This window comes from Misgurnus anguillicaudatus, chromosome 12 (assembly GCF_027580225.2).
Source record: "Misgurnus anguillicaudatus chromosome 12, ASM2758022v2, whole genome shotgun sequence".
NCBI lineage: Eukaryota > Metazoa > Chordata > Actinopteri > Cypriniformes > Cobitidae > Misgurnus > Misgurnus anguillicaudatus.
Window position 1 is genome coordinate 40,932,219 of NC_073348.2, and position 23,722 is coordinate 40,955,940.

General features: G+C 37.1%; 1 protein-coding gene across 4 annotated transcripts in view; it reads right to left on the reverse strand.

Annotated features, from left to right (window-relative positions):
- Positions 1-23,722, reverse strand: part of LOC129446386 (WD repeat-containing protein 70) — a 57,535-nt gene that overhangs the window by 15,410 nt on the left and 18,403 nt on the right. For all 4 annotated transcript variants that reach the window (XM_055207367.2, XM_073874629.1, XM_055207366.2 and 1 more), the window contains exons 10-12: positions 16,494-16,668; positions 2,206-2,305; positions 795-879 (exon numbers count right to left, since the gene is read on the reverse strand). In XM_055207367.2, the coding sequence (XP_055063342.2) occupies positions 795-879; positions 2,206-2,305; positions 16,494-16,668 (360 nt within the window). The remainder of the gene's footprint in view (positions 1-794; positions 880-2,205; positions 2,306-16,493; positions 16,669-23,722) is intronic.

The window sequence follows — 23,722 nt, forward strand, 5'->3', positions numbered from 1 at the left end:
AGCCAGATCCAGTCTCTATTCTGACAGATAAGACACTTTACTATCCCGTGATCCCCAGGAGAGGAATTATCCAATGAAGATGATGTTGAAGGGGCGTTGTTTTATTAAAAAATGCCTGAAAGCTGTAAATTTAATTGGCTTAATTGCGCTAGTTTAACGTAATTCCAGCTAACGACTAACTTGTTATGATGACGTATGTAACATAATGTATCAACATCGTGAATTAATTCATAATATCCATATTCATACTATATATTACATACTGTTTTAATGGTTGATGAGTACGTACTTCATCTAATTCAGTACTTACTGTCACAGTTTGCGATTTTGGACGCAGCTTTAATGTGAAGTTAATGTGGTGAGCAGTGGCGGCCGGTGACTTCACTTCCGAAGGACACAAATTCAAAATACGGAGTGTCGTGTGTTGTTCGTCATGTCAAAATACGTGCCTGCTGCAAATGTGGTAAAATGGTTTATGATAAAAGAGACGCTCACGTTCACAAGACACTCACTTAACACTAAACTCAGATTACACATGAGATTAAGTTCGAAAAAGATGTCACCGGACACCACTGGTAAAGAGAGGAATTGTGGGATTTTAGTGTTTTATTATTTAAGAGCATTTGTGCTTTCTCTCTATCTAGTTTTGGGGATCGAGTGAATCTCATTTACCAGTATAAACTGGGAGCAGAAAAGGCAAAACCAAGAGTTTTATCTGAAACATTCACGTAAATATCTTGTCCACAGAGCTGTTGTATGAAAGCAAATCAAACTTATACATCTAAATGATTTACATTGGAAAGAAGGAGGTCAAACCAGTAACCACACTGAGAGGTTTCCTAAAGTTTCGAATATCCCACGTCTTCAGTGTATCGTCCCCTGAAAACACACAAAGACAAAACCAGAGCTGGTAAGATCAGATGCCTCTGGAATGACTAACATAAAACATGAAAACCACTTGTGACAAACAGAGGACTAAACGGATGAATCAGAGCCGAGCTGAGGGCAGAATGAATCACATCACATCACATCATACTTCATTCTGATGGCTCACAGCTGATGATACGGGGATCTCCAAACTACTGCTGACTCAAGATCTTCAAAGATCTTCTGAAGATTTCTGACAGAAAGACTTTACTGTAGCTCAATGAGACAGTGGCACTTTATATCTTCATCTTTATAAGGTCACAGACAAAGACAAAAAGTTCATTCTATGAAGACAAACTGCACTTTGTGTCTGTGAGCAGCATTAAAAACCCACAGATTTAAGATGGTCAGGGCTAACAGAATAAAGCTTGACAGTGTGACCCAAACTCTTATATCACCGTAAAAGACATTTTAAAACACGATAACACGATTGAGCATTTTCCCTGGTATATCGATAAAGAAACATTGTGGCTGGAAATTATTTTAATACACTTTTCATTCTTTCATCGCTTTCACTTCAATGATAATCAGTATGGAAAACCTGTTTTAATTATTCCCATCTACTTTTTAACTTCAATATCAGGATATGACCCTGGACAACACAAAACCAGTCATAAGGGTAATTGTTTTGATGAAGATGTATAAACCATCTGAAAGTTAAATGAATAAGCTTTTTAATGATGTATGGTTTGTTATGATAGGACAATATTTGGCCAAGATACAATCCCTTAACTGGCGCTCCATTGAGTTTACTTCAATATTTTGCATGTAAATTTTAAATCTAATCACAACAAACTATATATCATTGGAAAGGTCTAAAAATGTAGTTTTCAAACATTTTATCAGTAATAATAATGCAGTAACAGTAATTTAGTAATTTGTGACAAAAGTATGCAGCAAACTGTTGACACCTAGTGGATGTTGTTGGTAAAACCACTAAAAGTGTGACACAAACATACATTTTTTGATCATCTTATGTATAAATGTATACTTTAATGCATTATTTTTATTTATTACAATAAATATAAACTGCTATTTCACCTTCATTACTTTTGTGAAAAACTTTAAAGTGTCATCTATAAAACAAGAGCAAGATTAGGCTTTTGCTACAAATATACCAATGTTGGTTAAGTTTTGCGGTCCAGGGTCACATATATTTTGCATACAGTGTTGAAAAATATTAAAACGTATGAACAATAACACCCAGTCCTAATGAGAATAAAGTTCATTATGCTAGAAAATCAGTAGGATGAGGTTTGAAATGATGAGTGATCTGACCTCCTCGTGATGCTAGAGTCACTCCGTCATAAGAGAAAGCGAGACAGGAGGTGTCTGATCCGGGAGTGTGTGCTTGTCGACAATGAAACTTAGTATGAACCTGCAATAATAAAACAAATAAACATGTTAGATTCAGTGACATTTAGATTTATGCATATTTATCCATGTGATTTAATGTTCATGCAATACATATTTGTTTTTTATATTCCAGATCCATGAGGACACAAGGCTTTCATGAAAATAACACCGTGTTTGTCTCTTAAATCCACCTGCATGAGTGTGAATATCCACTGCTGTATTCAATATGAGCCACTTAACGCTGACATCTTTACCAAAATGACCTTGTTTCTAAACCGTAAAAAAACTAAGAAGAAATGTTAAAGCTCAAGGTGCCTTTTTAGGGTGAAGAGAAACATTTAACTTTGTCACTTTCTTTGAAGCGAAACCTTCTTTGGTGGACCCTCATGGCTCTTAAATTACTGGACCACCCGTGTCTTTACTTACACGTGCAATCGAAAGGATTTATTTTTTCTGTGCTCTGAGGATCTAATGGAGGGTGAACAGACATCAACGGCTCATGAGAACCTGCAGGATCCACTCAACTCCAGAACACAGATTCACTAAGCAGATCCAAACTTATGGTTGAGTCGTGTGATACTGCCATTATCATGTATTTTTTACTGTAATGGAGAGCCCTTAACGTCTTTTGTTTATAACTGTTTAACTTTCATAAATTGTTACGTTTCAAGTATTCACAACATATAGCCAGACTTGTCCTAATGACTTAAATTGCATTTCATGGTTTCTTTTCTAATATTTTAAAGATATATAGGCTACACAGCCTTTCCATTGTACACTACCCTTGGACACGACTGTCGAAGTTCGCCCCCTAGTGGCAGTCGTAATGAAATTTCAGTTTAATCATAAATCCGTGTCAACAGGGGACAGAAGCTCATTGCAGCAAAAGAGCCTTTAATCTATGAATATATTTATACTTAACAATTGATTTATCAGTAATCAATCGTTTTTTAACTCGATGGGGTCCAAAAACGCAGTGCTGCGTTTTGACGTGTTTTCTCCTTATCATAGCAGAATCAACTTAAAATACTCCATCATTAATAATCATACACTAACGTGTTTGACATCATTTGAAACATTTATCATGTAGGCAGATCTAAAGTAACCACGCTGATTTTCAAACAGACAAACAGGATCGGCAGCCCGGATAAAGATGATTTAAGAGCCGAATTTGGCCCGCAGGCCACCAGTTGACTAGCCTTGCTGTAGGTGTACATCTGTAACTGTCTGTGACCCGCACGGCCCGCCAGTGATGAGAAAACTCAGTGTTTTAGGCTGGAGTGTCCTGAAGGTGAAGAGGTCACGCTTTAGATAAAACACTGCATGTGTGTGAGATTTTTCCTCCAGTGTTCAATGATCAGATCCATTGATCGATAATCAGTTAAGTGCCCTCAAAGTCATGAAACGTGCCACGCAGACAGAGAACCTTTGTGAATCCACTAGATCCTCTAAACAAAACCCTCAGGGTTTTTACAGGATGACACTAATGCAGACGACAATCCATCAGATATCTAGAAAGCTTTGAGAACTTCTCTGTGTGTTTTCAAATCATTGAGTAACAGAAGGTGTATGTGTGCCAAACTACAACATCTTAAAAGACACAAAACAGTCCAAATATCTCTTTAAAATTAAGATTATGCTCTTATTTGACAGGAGTACCATCCAATATGTTGAAAAACTAAATCCTTCACATATTCAAAGCAAAAGGTTATGCAATGATAGTGGCAACAGTACATGAGATCTTTCATGCAAAAGCTTTCATGCAAAAACAAATCTAAATCCCACAGGATCAAACTGCCAAAAATGGTTTTGCATGGATTTCACAAATCACTAAAGTAGAAAAAAACAAAAGACCAGTAGTGGAATTGTCAACATGTCGTCTTTGTAAAATATACAAATCTTGTTTGTTTTAATTCTACACTTAACACTAATATAACATAGGACTGGGCGATAATGATATTCTGAGATGAATGATGATATATGGTAAATATTTTCTACAAAGTGGTATAAATGTTTACATGCAGATCAAAGCCTCTTGTGATTCATTAAAATATTGTATGATGAAAATAAAATTCAAAGACAGGGTTTTTCTCCGTGTTTGAAAACATTCAACCGGCTTACATCTGACCTCAGTGTACATTTCTGTTGCAAAGGAGTGTCATATTCGACCAATCCAATATAGAAAGTATTGTCTCATCCTGTATCTCGTTGGGGAGCAATCCATATATTACCAAAACTCGCTAAACCACCCAAGCCTAAAACAACATGAACTTACTTCTTATAGGAAATAACAGAAGATGTTTAACTAATTTATGCAGTCATACTTTTATGTGGTCTATAAACAAACAACTAGCCCCGGTTATACCATTACTCAATTAAAAATAATGAAGATTAATAGAAAGTAAATACATGGATAACCCGTCAGCTAGATCACTACCTTCAAACTGAGAGTAAAACATGTCAGGAGTGATTTTGTCTTACACGTGACAGACAGAAAGCAGAAGCGTGGTGTGGTGAAAGTAAGCTTGGGAATTTTGGGAATATTCCAAGTTGGAAACTGAAGGAATTAAAGGCAATTATTAGTCAAGTTTGAATATTTATGCAAACTGCCTCACATACAACAACTAGCTTCCTCAACATTCAATACAATTCCCATATGTTTCCATGTCATTTCCATGGAAAGTTTTCAAAATTCCCAGAGGTAAAGTTGAAGTAGTTTCAGTGGGAGAGCAGAGAAAGTCAAAGACCTGGAACAGTAAGATAACACAGCTCCACACACTTAAACCTCCAGATTACAGCCCTTACATCACCCTGTCCTGCAAAACTCATTTACTGAGACATAATTGAGTGCGTTTGCTTGTTCTTTATCAGTTGAGTGCACTCAGTCGAGCGTGTCCCTGCTGAACACATTTACAGCCTAAATATCTTTCATTCTTTTATGACGGCTCTTAAAATGTTCAATTGAAGGACGTACAGGACATCATAATGTTACCTTCATTACTTAAAGTCAAAACTGATTCTGTTTACTTTTTAACATGTTCCTGGTCTTACTAGTTTACATCATTCCTAAAAGTGCTGTAGAATGTAAAACTGTATTTATGTCGGCTTAGATGAATAATAAAAGTTTAGTACATGATAATAACATATCATGAACCTTAAACAGGATTGTTTCCTCCTTCTTATGTAAACCTTGTGCATGTAAAAGACCGACCGCTGGAAAACAGATCAATCTCAACATAACACCAACTGTGACGTTACAGTCCAGATGTACACCCCAACATTAAATTACACATTAAATTAAATACAATGTTGTTACAATGATAAAAACAAAGTTGTGACTGCTGAGTTATGCTAGTTAATGCTATATGCTAGTTAATGCTATATTCTTATTAATGCTATATGCTAGTTAATGCTATATTCTAATTAATGCTATATGCTAGTTAATGCTATATTCTAGCGTTTAGGCTGAAGTTCTACTATTGGCGTTACAGTTATGTTTTGCAGGTCCATACTGAAAAAACACAAACTTACCACTCAGAAACGTCCATTAACAATCTCCAAACAATTAATTATTCCTCAAAATCTGATACAGACTAATAAGATCTGTTTACACACACACAGAGCTACTGAAGGAGCTGCTCTGAGAAACAGCCAATCATAGCAGAGCTCAACATTATTATTCATGACCCTTTCAAATAAGGTAATAATAGATCATTTCATTCTAAAAGGAAATCCTAGGGTTGTAAATGGACATGAAAAACTGACTCTGGATCATTTCTGCACTTAATAAAGTCACAAACCTTCTATCAAAGAACAATTTAACAGATTATTACAATGCCTTCCTAGTTGGCACCTTTCAGAATAAAGTCTCATGTAATAATCAAAAGATTACAACACATGGGCTTGGGCACATAAGATGAAATAAAGGGACAAGCTGTTTCTATAAGAACATTAGACACTAAAACTGGAAAAAGACGTCAGCACAGAAATAGATCTGCATTGCATTGAGTCTTTAACCAATAACATTTTACAATCCATCAATCCTGACAGCAGACTATATTACTTACAGCATGACTTGAAAATATCTCCCAGCACAGAAGTTACTATAAATACACTGAAAATGAAATGAAATGTTGACCTTAAACAATGATCTTTGTGCAATCATTGAAAAACATCACAACAAAGATTAAAGCAAAACACTTAAGACCAAATTTAAAGAAATTGATTCAAGGCTCTTGGGTAACTTAACCAGAATGAGACGCTCGACACAACACAAAACATTTCTGTTCATCTTCTGAGGAGTCCTGGGGTTCGTCTGCAGTCAGATTCACGTATGAGATCAGCTCACTGGAAGAGCAAAGACGACTCACAAAACAGTGATTACTGTTGACAAGACACATTCAGAGTCATGCGCTGCCTCTCTCACCACCGTGAGGGCTCAAGTTTGGGTTTCCAGAACAACAGAAGTCCTGATTACCAGCGAGAACTTACTGAGACGTCCATCAACCATTGTCTGTCATCACTCACATCAGACACCAGAGATTTCACACATCATCCCTTATTAAAGGCTGATGGAGACAGCTACTCTGATGTAAAAAGTTATAAATTCTTGACCAAATGCGAGGGGAACCAAAGTTCAAATACACCTGTCAGCTTAGTTAAAATTCCCTACAAAACACTTAGAGATTTACACTTAGGGCCAGTGGGAGTGATATAATTTAATAATACAGACGCAACAGCTGATTTTCATAATTCAAGCAGCGCAAATTAGTTCAGGGTTGCAAATAAGCAGAGCTGATGAAATTCAGGTGATCTACTAACACCTGATGAGCTTGAGTTCAGCACCACGGACATCACAGCTGAAAATCCGGGTTGTGTAATCCCATTTTACAAAGCCATAGTACACTGAAAGAACTGGAGGACAAAAATGAAGGTTTACAAGAAGTTTTGAAACAGCCGCTATTGTGTGATTTCTCCTGGTGACTCCTCTTTTATTTACTTCAGGAAATAAAAAATAACATGGCAAACAATATTTTTGAATAATGTGTTCCTCATCACAAATAAACTGTTAAGTGTTAAAAAATGCTAATTTACAAGAAAACATGTCAGATGCACTTAAGAGGGTTTTGCATCTTTTGCATCATATTTTCACCCAGAAGTTGTCGTAGATCCTTCACCCTCAAATCTTCAGCGGGCTTCCTTTAATAAAACACTTCACAGTGAACACGTCTGTCTGTCATGATTTATAACAACAGCACAGCGGTGGAGATACAGTAAGTGATCACCGACTAAGGCTTCAGTTGACTGATTCAGTAACAAGATAAGCAAAATTTTAACTTGAACATACAGTATGGAAAAGCGACTGATTTTCAGTGAAGAACAACCTACATTTGAATTCTCACGTGAAGCTATCGTATGACTTTTTTATACATCAATCATTGTTTTTAAACCCTGACAGATGTGTTCACACTAACCGGCTGTCCTTTAGGAGATACTAAGATTGTCCACAATGTCTCCTGTTGTGCTGTGTGGAAACAGCAGATAACAGCTCACAGATTTAAAACGACATGAGGGAGAAGAAAACAATGACAAAATCTTTCTACTACTTTAAAGCTGTAACAGTTGAATGACTTACATAAGAACATTATCGGCTTCTTTCCAAGAAGAAACTAAATGCTCTGTCAGGTTGCGCAATCCAATGAACAGCTGATACAGAAACAAGATGTGTGAGATGTCAAAGACTCGGTGTGTTACTTCCTGAAGAGAAGAGCGGCTTACAGGACGTTTATTAAAGCTTGTGTCGACTTTCATCGCTTTAATATCTCTACACCTCTGATATTTCATCATCCATGTGCGCCTGATTACATATAATCACATATATGTCCTTGACTTGTATTTATCCTCTCGATAACTTCAATGCACTTTAATGAATTATAATAAAAATGCTTTATGATCAATCTTTAGATCAGGTGCATGTTTTTGTAAATTATTATTAGCCAAGTTAAATAAAGACTATAATAACTAACACATGTGATCAATACCCAGTTTTATGCATGATCTTGTGTGTTTGTTATGTTTTATAATGCACTAATGAATTGATAAATATTATTAATAAATAAAATAGGGCTTCAAAGTGATTAATCACAACTAATTGTTTGCAGAATAAAAGTGTTTGTTTACATCATATATGTGTGTGATATACACACATGCATGTATATATTTAAGAATTATTTGTATATACATTTATTTATATACAGATTATATTATATAGCATAAATATTTAATATATATATAAAAAATTATTTAAATTAAGTTTGTATATATTTATAATTATTATACACAGTACACACATATATAGACGGTTTCAGCAGTAACAACATGAACAAGCGGCTGTTGTGGTCCGCACGTAACTTCCGGTAAACTCCGCTAATAATAAATAACAACAAAGTACTTTAAACATAGTTTATTTATATAACACGCAAAAAAACAACAACACATAGATTACCTAGGAAACCAAAACATTTGTTATTGTTCAAGAGATCAGTTTAGCAACTAGTCAGACCATTAAAAAAACGAAACCGGAAGTAAAGTTCGGATCCAGACGTGTATCACGTGCGTCCGATGAAACCGTCTACATGATGTAAACAAAACCTTTTATTCTGCAGACGATTCTTTGCGATTATTCGTTATGGAGCCCTAAAATAAACCTAATAAACATAATAAAGGACACGTGTCCCAATTATTTCAAAGATGATAACAGATTTCTACAGGATCTGTCAAAGATGGCAGCTGATAGATTGTGAAAAGACAAATGATGATGTCATGAGGTTGAAGATAACACTGTGACAGAAGTGATACTGATGAGGGTTCATGACCCCGTAATCAAAATCCAACCGGCCACAGAATGATCTACATTTCCATTGACTCCATCATCAGGATCAGATCTGTCCATCTCAATATCTCAACATCAGACATCAGAGAAGATCAACAACAGGCCTCTAATTGATAAAGTCTGTCCACATTCTCGGATTATGAGCAATAGATGTCAAAGACGTTTAACCACATTTGACTTTCTGATTAACACAGATACTGAAGGTGGACGCTATGACCACTTATATAAACATATATACCAATGCTTTACATAAAAACAAAACAGCTGTATTGCCCGCTTACAGCAGCAAATATATCAACGGTAATGGATTGACATGTTTCTAACGTTGCTTGATATATGCACAACAAACCAGACTCTTCAGTTCCCGGTACGAGAGATTCAAAGCATTAAAGAATCACTAAAGTTTACTCGTTGTTTGCTGGATTTACCCAAAGTTACTATCTCTGATGTGTTAAGAATTGTCCAGATGTGCAAACTCGAAAAAGGTTGAAAGTGTCGTCTTATCTCTGTCATCTTTAAGATGTGTTCAGCTAGCCTGTACTAGCAGGCCTTATATTGTGCTGTTTATTTAAGATTCATCCAGCAGCAGGATAATCACGCTAGTAAAAATGTTTGTCATTAATGTTTTTGTAATGTTGTCTTAAAGTGTCAGATAAAATAAGAGATGCAAACGAGATCTCAGTCAGACCTCATTAAAAAAAGGAGAAGTGCAACACCAACTGCATCAGGACTGGTTTTGGGATATTCACGTCAATTGTCAAAACATTTTTAGTTAGTTATTTTTAAGTTAGTATCTTGAAACATTAAAGGGTGTACAAAGCAAAAAGGACTATTCACAATGTTAAAGTCTAGACATCCATATTTGTCCCCCAGTCTCCATTATTTGTTTATTCCTGGTGCTGTTTGTTTATTTTTTTATTTATTTTTTTTAAATTCTTTTTTTGGCCATTTTGCCTTTATTTGACAGACAGTAATCAAGAGACGACATGAAAGTACAGGGTGGAAAGAGAAGCATGGGATCGACAAAGGACCTCGAGCCAGGAATCAAACTCGGGTCGCCGGAATCGCGTCGGCACCATATGTCAGAGCACTGTCTGCTACACCATCGGCTCCAACAACTGTTTGTTTATTTTAATATTTATTTTGTTTGTTGTGTGTGTTTTTTTCTTGTTGTCCTTGATATTAATTTTCTATTTGTCTTTTGCTTTTGTAATTAATAAAGCATACATAAATATGCAAAAATACAAGTTTTTACTGTTCTAATGTTTAACTTGTGTAACCACAGATGTTATCTTCACTAGTACTGATGATAATTCAAAATTCTGAAGTGCATCAACAACAGATGAATAGCACTGTTATACGTGAAATTTCTAGCTACAACTTGTGTTAATGCAGATTAAGGGTAGCAATGTAGAAGTTGGCATGCTTTCCAGTGAGTCTAATACTGTAAACAACATGACACACAGTAGCGGTGGCTAGAAGTTCGGTCCTCCCGTCTTTAAAAATATACTTTCATACGTTTAAATGTCATTATGGTATTAAGTGTTGAGTATTTCTTTATAAAGTAGACAAGCACTAGCTTTTTTGGCTGTTTTGGTAAGCAACGTTCCTGAATATCATAGCGCTCTACGACTCAAGCGTTCTGAGATTTTATCAGAAATATGTCATGCATCGCAGTCCATCGGAGAGCATCTTTAGTTTTCTCCTAAATTCAACAGATTTGATTCCAAGGTTTCTTACAAATCCAGAGCTGTTGTTTGTAAATGTGAATAAACGTCATGTGATTTCTGCTTCTCCAAGTTCATAAAAATCTTGATGTCCATTTGGTTATGAGTCACAGGATGACTGGCGTCCCCGAGGATGGGTTACAGAGATGCACCCTCGAGGAACGGCCTGTTATTGTAAGCTGCTGGGGAATGCTGGGTAAATATTTAGTCTGACAGAACAAGCAGTAATAAATTACAGGTTTTTAGCCGATCTCTCGTCCCGGCTGCCGCGGAGAGAAACAGCTGGGGGTATGAGGCGACGTTTGGCAGGCGTGACCGGCGAGTTGCTCAATGAATAATGGATTTGTGATCGTTCGCTGGCCTGGCGTCATCTGCTCGCACACTGTATCATGTGGCACATTATATCTTTGGGTCAAAAACTCAAAGCCATGTATTAGTGTCAAGACACATCAACTCAATATGTTCCGTTCGTAAACTGTTTAGATCATTTTTACATTACAGTCAATCTGTGATGGACCCCGGGGGCCAAAGAAATAAGTTTTTGACGGTTTCTGGCAAGTTTTATATCCAACCTATTTTCATCAAACACTGGACATCTAAGAATACAGTGCAGATGAGGACAAACTCGATCTGCCGTCCCCTGAACAGAAAACACTTCAGTGTTAAAAACCATCAAGTCAAACTTCTTCATCGTGCCAACATCACCTGAAGCTACATTAAACATCACAATACTGTACATCTAAACCTAACCTTTAAAATCACAGCATGACCTTTAGGGCTAAACATACAGCATCATGGTAATAAATATGTTGAATGTGAAAGGATAAAAATAAAGAAACAACCCATCTATAGCATTCTCACAAAATTAAGATAATGATATGAATCAGTCACCGTGGTTACTGAATTAAAGGTGCCAAAGAATGCATTGTAATAATATGTTAAATTGCTTTCTGATATCTACACAGAAGGTCTGTGGTTTTATTAAGTGTAAAAATGATCCAGAGTCAGTTTTTCATGTCCATTAACAGCCCTAGGATTTGCCTTTAGAATGAAATGGTCTATTATTATCTTATTTGAAAGGGTCATGAATAATAATGTCAAGCTCTGCTCTGATTGGCTGTTTCTCCTTCAGTAGCTCTGTGTGTGTGTAAACAGATCTTATGTTTGAGTCTGTATCAGATTTTGAGGAATAATCAATTGTTTGGAGATTGTTAATGGACGTTTCTGAGTGTTAGTTTGTGTTTTCTTCAGTATGGATCTAGAAGAACTTCAGCCTAAACGTTAGCATATAGCATTAACTCAGCAGTCACAACTTTGTTATTAGCATTGTAACAACATTGTAGTTAATTTAATTTTGTGGTGTACATCTGGACTATAACGTCACAGTTGGTGTTATGTTGTGATTGTTCTGTTTTTCAGCGGTCCTTTTCATTTATGAAGTTTAAATACAATAGTGTTTGAGGCTCATATGTCATTACCATGTACAGAGGTCTTAGTATTCATTTATGCCTACATAAATACAATTTTACATTCTATGGCACCTTTAACTAATCTCTGACTGAATGTTTAGTTTAAATACTTACAGAAATAGTTTGGTTGAAATAAATAGTATATTAATCATTCATTTATGTATCTTCTACCACGGGTCTGTTAAATGCTGTATTCTGATTGGTTGAGAAATGTTCTGTGGGTATGCATTAATTTCTGATAACCGCACACCTACCTTGTCAAATATCTTAAAAATAGGCACCAGAGCAGTGTTTGTGGTAACCGTGGTATAAGAAGAATAATTGACTCCGGTCCTTTGAATTATTTGAAAATAATGCACACCCGCAGTGTAACGCATTGCACCTTTGGTGTGCACTATTTTCTTATAATTCAATGGCCCATCGTCAATTATTCCTGACTTCATGTATTGATTCATTACTTGTCACCAAAATTAGCCATGCATTGGTTATTGGACTCACCATAGTGTAGGAAACAGATCTTACTGCTTAAGTAAACTAAAAGTGAGCACATGGACATTCCAGGAATCCATTAAACAGGTGCTGAGCACTTAACTTATATCACAGAGCATACAGGAGGCAGACCTTCATATCTAATACAAAACAAGTCAATGTAAAGGTGTTATCTTAACAGGACTGAGGTGGTCATGCATGAATTGTCTTTAACACACACGTGACCTGGTGTTCACGCTCGACTGTAATCGTATCAGTCACACACTTATTAAAGGCTGCGATGGGGAATTTAACTGGAGCTGTGATGCTGACAGCTTATGCTCTGTGTTACCGTCACATTCCTGCCATCAATTAAACCCTCGTCCCCTCAAACCTCACAATGTTAACGCCTCGCGACAGGCAGACACATCGCTCGACCGCTCCGTTCTTCTTGAGTTCTGTTTAAAAGGAAAAGCAACTACAGGAGATCCGTCACAAGCAAAAATAAATGTCAAGCATTTCGCTTAACAGCTTGATAACGGCAAGGGTGAGAAAACGTACACTTTTCACAGTCGATAGGATTAAAGTTCGTGCAGAATCTGGCAACGGCATCCATCAAAGTGGCCGTGTAATGGGAAAAACCTCAGCACCATTAACCAGAAACAACATTTAAAAGTCTTTCCGCTAGCATCAATACAGATCCCAAAGAGAAAGGGTCACAGTGTAACAGACTCATCATCAGTCACATGATCCTCACCACATCAATGTCACAATAAACACATCACATCAACAGCTGGATTCACAATTACACATCAGTCTCATGAAAACACTGACACTTCTACACGGACCCTAACAGGAAAATTAAGCGTTTTTGGACCATAGTGTGCCAATAACTTCCATAGTAGGAAAAATAATGGTGACTTTAGTAAATGCATTAGCTAACATGAATTAACAATAAGCAATCTAGTTCTTTATCATTTATTAATCTTTGTAAATGTAAATAAACACTGAAAAAAAACAACTTGTAAAATTTACTTTAAAAATCCTTGTAACAATTTGCACGAACCTTTTTTAAGTAAAATGTACTGCTTTTTTAAATACAACTTAGCTACTAAAATCATATAAAATCTACTTAATAATGCATGAAAAACATATGTTAAATAATTATGTATTTAGAAGTTAGATTTATTTTAATCGTCTAGGTAAAGTCTATTTTAATTAAAGCATTGCTGTCCTAAAAATATTTGATAAATCGTATTTACTGTTTATTATTTTCTTTAACATAGTTCTATGGACTTTTATTTTTATTGTTATAAATGGCATTATATAACACAAAATTCATGTCTGACTATAAGTCAGTCATTGAATAAACTTGATTCTGAACAGAAACGAACACAAGATGCAAAGCTCGTCACAACATGTATTTAGCCCATTATTTAAACATATTAAACATTATTTATCAAACTCTTTTGATGCATGTGCAGCAGGCAGGTATTTTGACATGACACATGATGCACATGGTTCACATGATGCACCGAACACATATTTTTATTTCCCACCCCTTGGAAAAGAATTCACCGGCCGCCAGTTGTTGACAGAAAACGTTTGATTTTAAAAATCTATTAGAAAATGCAAAAAATAACAAGCTGAAGAAGTATTGTTATTTGTTAGTTCATGTTAGTTAATGCATTAACTAATGTCAACAAATACAACCTTCTTATAAAGTATTGCCAGTATTGTAAAGTATTACCCCAGATCTGTTATGCTACAAACCTTGTTCAAAATATCTTGCCTTGTGTTCAGCATAATTTGTACAGGTTTAAAACAAGGTAATGGTGAGTAAATGAGGACAGAATTGTAATTGTTGGGTGAACTACACTAAATAATTTATTTTAGCATCATTCTACTTCAATAATTAATTTCATCCAGTACATACATTACATACTATGAATTTGGGGGATAAATTGTATTTAATAGTCATGAAAAAAGCATCATAATGCAAAGAATCTCAATGGTCCCAAAAGACATGAACAGGACCCATTGATGGGTTTCACCCAAATGTTCTCACAAACCAACAAAGGCCTGAGATCTGTTGTCTGCAGGGTTTATGATGGTACACGGCCACAGCTCGAGCTAACTAAACATTTTCTCTCTCATAAAGTCACTTTCTTTAGTGCTGAAAAACTGTGAATGTGAATAGCGGAGAAACGCTTTACAGATGCCAAAACACACAGCTGAGCTCAGAGAGTCTGTCTCAGGAAAAACAAATACTTGCTTTAATGAATCTATCACTGGTTTAATTCTATCACCACCAACCTAACTCACTGACTAAATAACTAACAGTAGTGATGACAATGATGCTATAAAGCACATTTTTCAATTGTTAATAGTTTTCCAGAGCGTTGGTAATCTTATGTATTTCAAAAGCAAACACTGACTTTAAACTCAACCCTGTGTTGAGATCTCTGATTCATTGGTGGCATATAACCAGAACACTACTAAACAAACTAATGCATTTAACCATAGTGTACATATATATACATTAGTGGTCGACAGATATATTGCAGAAGCCGACATATCAGCCGATATTTGCCATATTTATAATCGGCATCAACCACCTCTCACTCTTACCGAGTGAAGTAACTTTAAGGAATTAAGTACTGTTTTTGTCATTAATTATACATGTTATCTATAATCTTTTGTTGGATTAAAGAAGCAGTAATTATTTACCACATTACAATTTTTTAATTAAGAGAATATTGTACGGAGCCCCTAAGGTGACGTGAAGCAAAAATTAAATAAAGTTTAGTTTAGAAACAATCGCGTGCGCATGTGAAAGTGTAAGTTAAACATGCGCATGCAATAGATTTCACGTGCTCACCCGATAGATTCACGTGCGCACACGATAGATTCACGCGAGCATGCAAAACTAAACTTAAAAAAAATTAATTCTGCACATGAAGGTTTAGCGTGAGCACATGAAACTAAACTTTTGATTTTTCTACTCCAATGTCACCTTAGGGGCTCGGTAATATTGAAGAAATATTATGCAAAATAAATGTTCATTTAGTTTCACTAATTGTTTGTATGTTTCTCAGTTACTACAAATATATTTTAAATATCTGCCACCAAAAAACCTACTATACCACTACTATACATAAATTATAAAACCGTATCCGCACAAACCTCTGGTATTTTTAAAGATATAACATCTACTGGACCACACACACCACAGTAACGTCCTGAACAAACAAACACACGAGTAATTCTCAAACAGCAGCAAATCAGCTCCGAAACCAACGTCCAGTATGAATCACCCCCATCTGCCCCATTCATCCACGTCAGACTGAGACGAGACAGTCGGACACCCACGCTGCTTATTTACAGCCCAGCACCTCACTGAAAACCTGGTCAGTGTCTCTCTGATGACCTCTGACCCTCCTCATCCTGCACGGTCAAACGTCCAGTGACCCAATGCGTGTGCACGCTAGATCTGGCGTGACATTGGACAGGAGGGCTTTATTGTCCCTATCAGATCTGAGCTCTTCCTGTCATGGCGGGCGGCACATGTCTTACGCTGACTAATGATGAGCTGTAAAGATAAAGAAGGAATTCTCTCCAGCACACAGACTGATGAAATAAAAACGCTCTTACGCTCAAGTTCCTGTCCCAGATCTGAATGGTTCCATCTTGGCAGCCCGCGGCGATGAGTTTCCCATCCCGACTGTATGTGCAGCAGGTGGGCGTCACTTTCTTACCCTGCAGCGATCGAGGCTTAAACACCGACTTGTGCTTCTTCTCCGAGTTCAGGTCCCATGTCCGTACCGTCCTGAAGATTGGAGAAAAATAACAATAAACAGCTAATCACAGTCACATAAACAGATATAGATGGAAAACTATTTGCCTGCAAACCAGTGTAGGGCCATAGGATTTCTGCGATGCGAAAAACACGGATGGAATCAAAGCATAAAAATGGGATTTACTGTACAACGCGGAATGTCACAGAATTTGGCAAATTTTTGATTCAGTCATTTGTTAAGGGCATTATAACTCATTATCAAATGGTATGGTTTTATTAATCAGCAAAAAAATGACAGAAATGTGCTGAAAATGTTTTCCTTTTGTGTAACGTTCGCCTTAAAGAAAGCTACGTCTGTTTCTCCTCATGCATTGCAAACAATGACAAGCGTGACCTCATCAAAGCGCAGGCACGTTTCGTCAAAGCCCAGGACAGTATACCTTCTCCCCGTGTCCGCCTTGCATCTCGCGCACGTCCGCATAGCTTTGAAAGTATACTTACAGGGTCATTCACAAATTCAGTATAGATGAAGAAAAGTAGCTGATCCACTACTACAAGCTAAGTTGAGTGTATAGCTCGTATACAGTATGTTCCTCAGACAACATAAGGGCTCACATCCGAAACGCGCACATAAGAGCATTGGCTCCTGTAATTTTAAATAAAACATTCAATAAATTGTTGTTAAATTGTATTTGTTTAATGTTTTTGCAGAAATGCTCCGATCGGGATTTTTCCAGCCGATACCAAGTACAGATGTCTTGTCATCATGATCGCCCGATACTGATTCTTCAAGCTAATACAATATTTTGTGTGTTTGAAAGCATAGGGCCTTTTCTTTCATTTGATAGATTGTATTTTTATACATTTAAAGAGGAACATTTTCTGGAAGGCATTAAACTTTTGTGAAAATTTTAAAAAGTGCTGGCACTGGCTGGTAACTGTTTTTTTAAATGCTGGCGGAGAAAGAGTTAAATGATTATTTAGTGTGTATATCTGCAATTTTGCTGTTTTTCTCTGCATTTGTAGCCTACAGTGATAAATCACAGCACAACATAGACACACACATAACCCCGCGAGGTCTTCTAGTGTCCATAACAAACACATGGTATGAGTCAGCCAATGAGCACGGCTGATTCTCAGATGAGGGGTCATAAAGCAAAGAAACGCAAGAGGACGGTAGACCCGCATGACGGCCATATCTGAAAGAGCCATGAAATTCTCATTTTCTTTCCTCCATCTGCAGAAGATATCACAGACGCTGAGACAGACACAGGCAAATAAAAACATACAGATGGATGCAGATCAATAGATGTGGCCTGCAATGAGAGTCACAGATCTGCTGGAGTCAATGTGTGGGGTTCAGGGGTCAGTATGAAGGTGTAGACAGACTGATGGATGATACAGTAGAGACAGAGAGAGATCTGAATGGATCATGACAACATTCTGACAGCACCAACAAGCTCGTAATGTAGTCGTTCTTTATTTTGTTACAGATGGCAGCACACACACAGTCTGTTCATTGACTGCAAATCTAAACGACTGATCAGGGAAACCAGTTCATCTGGAAATAAAGTACTGAGTTAAAACAAGGACTGGGACGAATAATCGTGCAAATACCCTTTTTTCAATGAATTACGGTGAAATGCAGTCACATCCAAAAGCCAGAGGGCGCTCTCGTGCAGAAACTCCATTTGTGCCGCAGAAGAAGTAAAATTACAAACTCTATTCCAGGAAATGTCGCTTTTCTATAAATTGTTTCACGTATTTTTTATAATTACACGTTTACATCAGCCCGACGTCCTGGGGATATTGGCTGTTTCTCAATTCCAAGAACGCAAAGAACGTACTTGCGCTCTCGTGGAGATCGGGCAACCTGGGAAGAACGAACTCAGAATGTCGCGAGAACACCGAATGCACTTGTGACCTATGCCATTGTTTTGCCGCAATGACTTCTGGGACGTAACGCGATTTCAGCGTGCAAATGTGCACTTGATTCATCCTCAATATCAAGAACACATCCGGGTATTTTCATGCGTCCTCTGTACTTGCGTTCGTGAGAACTGGAATTGAACTTTGACGGTTAATGATGACGTAGAGCGAGAACACAAGAACGCTCGATCACTTAAGAACGTATATTGAGAAACAGACACTGTGAATTCCTGTCGGGCTACCAAATTGTTTGCTCTGCACGTTGAGCTATTTTAGGGAGGAAAAATATTTTTATTTTTGGAGTTCTCTCTAATTAAGTTATCAGGTATTCCAGATGAACCTTTTAACCAACAAAACCAACTATGCCTGGTTGCTTTATAGCCAGTGGTTGTGTCTAATTATGTGGTTTCTGTCTTGGATCTTTATGATGGTAATGACTTAAAGAGAAACCTTCATGGTACAGCAGGGTAAAGCTTTAAAACCTCTTCTTTAAAATTCACTGAAGCACGTCAACACTTCTGTCAACAGACTCGTCCATCTCACTTAAGTTCCTCAGATCTTCAGTTGTCCACCGTTATCTCAGACACACACAGCGAATGCTGAAGGTGAGAAATGAGAGCGTGAGGTCAGGACACATCAACCTGTTTACACAGCAGACGCTGCAGGCAGACGGACGCCCGGGTCGTACATGTTCAAGAGCCCTTTTACTGTGTCGACCAGCTGTGACCTCACAGGTCAGAGGTCACCTCAGATACACATAAACACACAGATAACTTCAATAGTGTCCAGCGCTGGATTCCAGCACAGCGACACGCTCACCGTGTTTAGATAAGATGGGGAGTGTGGTGATGCCAGGGCAAACAAATGTCAAACATAACCGGCTGTCTGTCTGTCTGTCTGTCTGAGGAGGTGAAACTCATCACTTGAGTAAGTGCAGCTTTTTCAAAAGACACCAGATTTAAAACAGGAAGAAATATCCAGCTTTATGAAAACCTATTTAGATATCGAAGGCCGCATTTACAATGCATGTTCAATTTCTGCTCTTTTTTCTGTCATGTGGCACAGATTGATTGTACATGACACACGAACATGTAAGCAGAAAAAAAGTGCAAAGATACTGACATTCTCAGATCAGTTTTAGCCCTCATTCATATGTGACATAAATCGGATACGAATCGGATAAATGCATTCGGTCTTCAACTGGTGGTCCGTGGTGGAATTACTAGGGGTCCTCCAAATATTGTTTGAATGCAAAATAATATTTTGGAAAAATGAAAGTGGGCATCAAACAGAAATGTATTAATAGGCTAATAATAAAAAATGAAAACTTAAAATGAAAAGCATAACTTTCCCACAATATAATGCATTCAGTTAAAATGTTATGAAGTATGCCAAAATATATTATTTTTATAATTTGATACATGTACTGGGAGACTGTGCTCCTCCTCTCGATCCACTAAGGGGTCCTTGGCCTAAAAAAGGTTGAAGATCTCTGCTTTTAATAACACATTCTTTACTTTCACTACAAAAACAAATGTCATTTGTGTTGATTTTCAGAGGAAGAAACCCAGTAAAAGTTGTGACAGTTTACAATCTTACACCTGTTTGCAAATAGACCCTCAGGTTTGGCCCCTTCAGGGGTCTTCAAGATTCTCAAAGCCAACCAATCAGATTCTATCTGGTGTTTTGACACAGAAGCATTTGGGAAATTTCTCCGGTTGGATGGAAAAGGAGGACGGCATTCAAAAGAAGATTGATCAAAGCAGCGTGAGGGCTGTGTCTGTGATTGTGTGTTAACACCTCAATGATTATGAAGAGTCGGGTTTGTTTTATTTCATGGGTCATGAGAGTTTTAAAGGTGAAAGCAATGCATAATGCTGGGTGGGCCGATAAGACGCTATTCATCTGTACTGCACTCCATCCAATAAATGATGAGACCCCCTGATCTGAGACTCATTATGAGGTTTAACATAAGAGCTTTTAAAAGGCTTGGACCAATTAAACACGATCATCCCAAACATCAGGTTCTGAAGCGTCTTAATACTTAACACAATCTGCTTCATTGAACAATACAGGGGTCCACACATTCAAGTGCACTCAGCGGTATGCAGGACTATGGAAGACTTCATATGTAAGGAGGAACATAGTTTCAGATGATCTGTACTTTATGTGAACCCGATGTAAATGCCCTGACTTGTTCACAATCCATAAGAACTGTACATCATTTGGACCATAAAATGCAAAAAAAAAAAAAATTATTTAGATTATGTGAGATGTTGGCCATGAAATCCTAAAGTATTTAAAATGTGATTTTCAGCACAGTATGTTAACAAATAACAGTCATGGTGTTAATGTCATTGATGGTTGAGAAAGACAACCGTGAATGATATTTTGCTTTAAGAATTGTCAAGTCCAATTGTGCATGTGCAAAATTTGTCAATCCAATTAATCATTATGACAATAAAGTTTACATGCACCCCAAACATTGCAATCTGATTAAAATGTTTATTTACATGTACATTTAATATAATCTGACCAAACGTCTGCACAAGCACACAGGCAGGGTTGCCAGATTTGTGTATCAAAACCAGCCCAATGGACATTAAAAACGAACCCAATGACTATTCACAGCCCAAATAGCAATAACTAATAAACAAAATCCTTTCATCTTTAACAAATAAATAATAATTAGCTTGCTGAAACAGTTTATAAGTAGCAGAAACCTGAAGGCCACCAAAAAGCAGAGGACTTGGCAACGCAGCGCACAGCATCCCTCATTGAGTTCAAACTTTATTTCTGGATAAATGTACAAAGTCATGAGAACTTAAGCACAATTCTTCTGTGCATGTGCACAAGATATTTTTATATCTAATTGAGAAAATAGTATGATTCACGTGTTTACATGCATACTCTTTTCCTGTTGATCTGATCACAGATCGGACTACACCACCCCTTACGATCAAATTTGAATCTGAATGACCTCAGTCATATTGATGAAGGTGTTTACATGAAGGCCATCAATACAAACAGAATATTTGGTTGCATGTTAAAATACCTACTGAAACACCGGTGAAATCTTTTGGTTAAAACTGAGCAGAGATGATGACATCACTAGTGAGCAATGAAGATTGGATGAAGCAAATCCACAGGAAAGAGCAGATTAATACTTCTAATGTATCAGAGACGTTCTGGTCAAAGCCCCAGAGGTTAATTAACTCCGATAAGACCAGCAATTTAGGAAAGATCCTGAGCATATGGGACTTCTCCTAATCCTGCTTCAAGCACACAGCTGCAGGAAACCCGTCTACAGCTAAAAATACATGCAAGATAAAATATCTGTAGAAAAATGTTTAAACAAAATCCTTCAGAACGTATCTGGGTTATTGCCATGGAAGACAGAAATCAAGTCTATTTCAAGATCACCTCTTAACAAAAATGTAAATTTTATGACTACTTATACACACCGCTGCCACAGATTCATACACACATCTGATTAATCTCACCATTAAAACTCTGAATAACCATCCGCAGCGTTTATACTTCACTAAAAGCAGAAATACTATAAAATAATGTGCGATAGAGAATGTTCAGATGCGAGTTAAACAGGTGGCAGATGTCCAGAGCTGGAGTTCATCAGAGCTTTAGTCTGGAGCCAGAAACCTGCTCTTACTCCACCGTGGCATGATGAGAATCTACGGCATTCAGCAGAACCGTTCTCATGATGATTTTCATACACTGCACATCAGCCGTCAAACAACACAACTATAGAGATCTTCACCACATGCTATAGTACTTCTCTGTTTGAAAGAAACATGAAGGCATCGTCACAGGAACAATTATCAAACAGAAAATAAGAACAAATAAAATATATTGCATCTCCGAGTAGAAAACAAAACCATTAGAAACATCAATTCATAACAGGGCTCTACGCTAACCTTTGTCCCAATTACAAAATTTAGGAGCACACAAAGAAATTTAGGAGCACAGTGAACAAAGTTAACTAAACTTCTCAATTCATATGGATTAGTTTTATGATATATTTATGAACTTTTTTCAAACCATCAAAGTGGAAGTTGTGTAGGCTGTCAATGGAGCTAAAGAAATCTCTCAATTTCATCAAAACGTTCTTCCTTTGTGTTCCGAATATGAGTAAAAGTCTTGCAGGTTTAGAATGACATGATGGAGAGTGATAAATTACAGAATTTTCTATTTTGAGTGAACTGCCTGTTTAATATCCAAATGTTTTTTAGCATACTTTAAAATATATAACAAGAATGAACACCTCAATAAAGTATAAAGTGCTAACAAAACAAATGCCCGCTTGCTTTTTTCCTTTCCAGTACTAGTAGGCTAAGTTGTCCCCTCAGCGACACAAGCTGCATTTTATTGATCATCAGCTCATAAATCAGTGATAGGAGAGAGCGACAGCAGCACTGATAGCCTAATATCATTTCATTTCTTTACTATTAATAAATATATGATTGTGTGTTGAGCCTCTACGACTTACTTCCACTTTCATATGCTGCAGTTTGCATGTTAGCTTGATGAATAGATCGCTCATCTGTCTTGGTGTTGCAGTAGCGTCATCGTATCTGGCTATAGTCGCTCTCATTTGAATAAAATTACGACATCATGTTATGTTCACATCGCGACCCGTCCTCTTGCATGCTTTCCTCACAGACTGCGCTCCTAAATAATTTTTCAAGTTCGCACAACTATTTTTAGGTGCAAATGCGAGTGAAATACTCGCAATGCAGAGCTCTAATGAGATTTAAATCATAACTGTATGTTCACACCTCCACTAGCAAGCGCGTCAAAATTCAACTTTACGGTAAAGAGCTATTGCAAACAATCAGAAGGTGGAAACCAACAGAAGTCCTTCACTTAAGAGAATTCCAGAGAATGCTTTCAATCGTCAGAGCGACCACTAATCTTTTTCTTTAGTGTTGTTGCCGGCGGCGGTGTGAACAAACAGTAATTAGATCGTAGATTTGATATTGCAACCTACAGCTCATCCCTCACTTTCAAAACGTATATGGTAGCCACCAACATGTCATTGTCATTGAGACAAGGTAGGGATGAAACGAGCTCTGTTGAGCAGTTTGCTCATTTAGAGCTACTGTAGAAACATGATGCGACTTCCATGTTAGGAGAC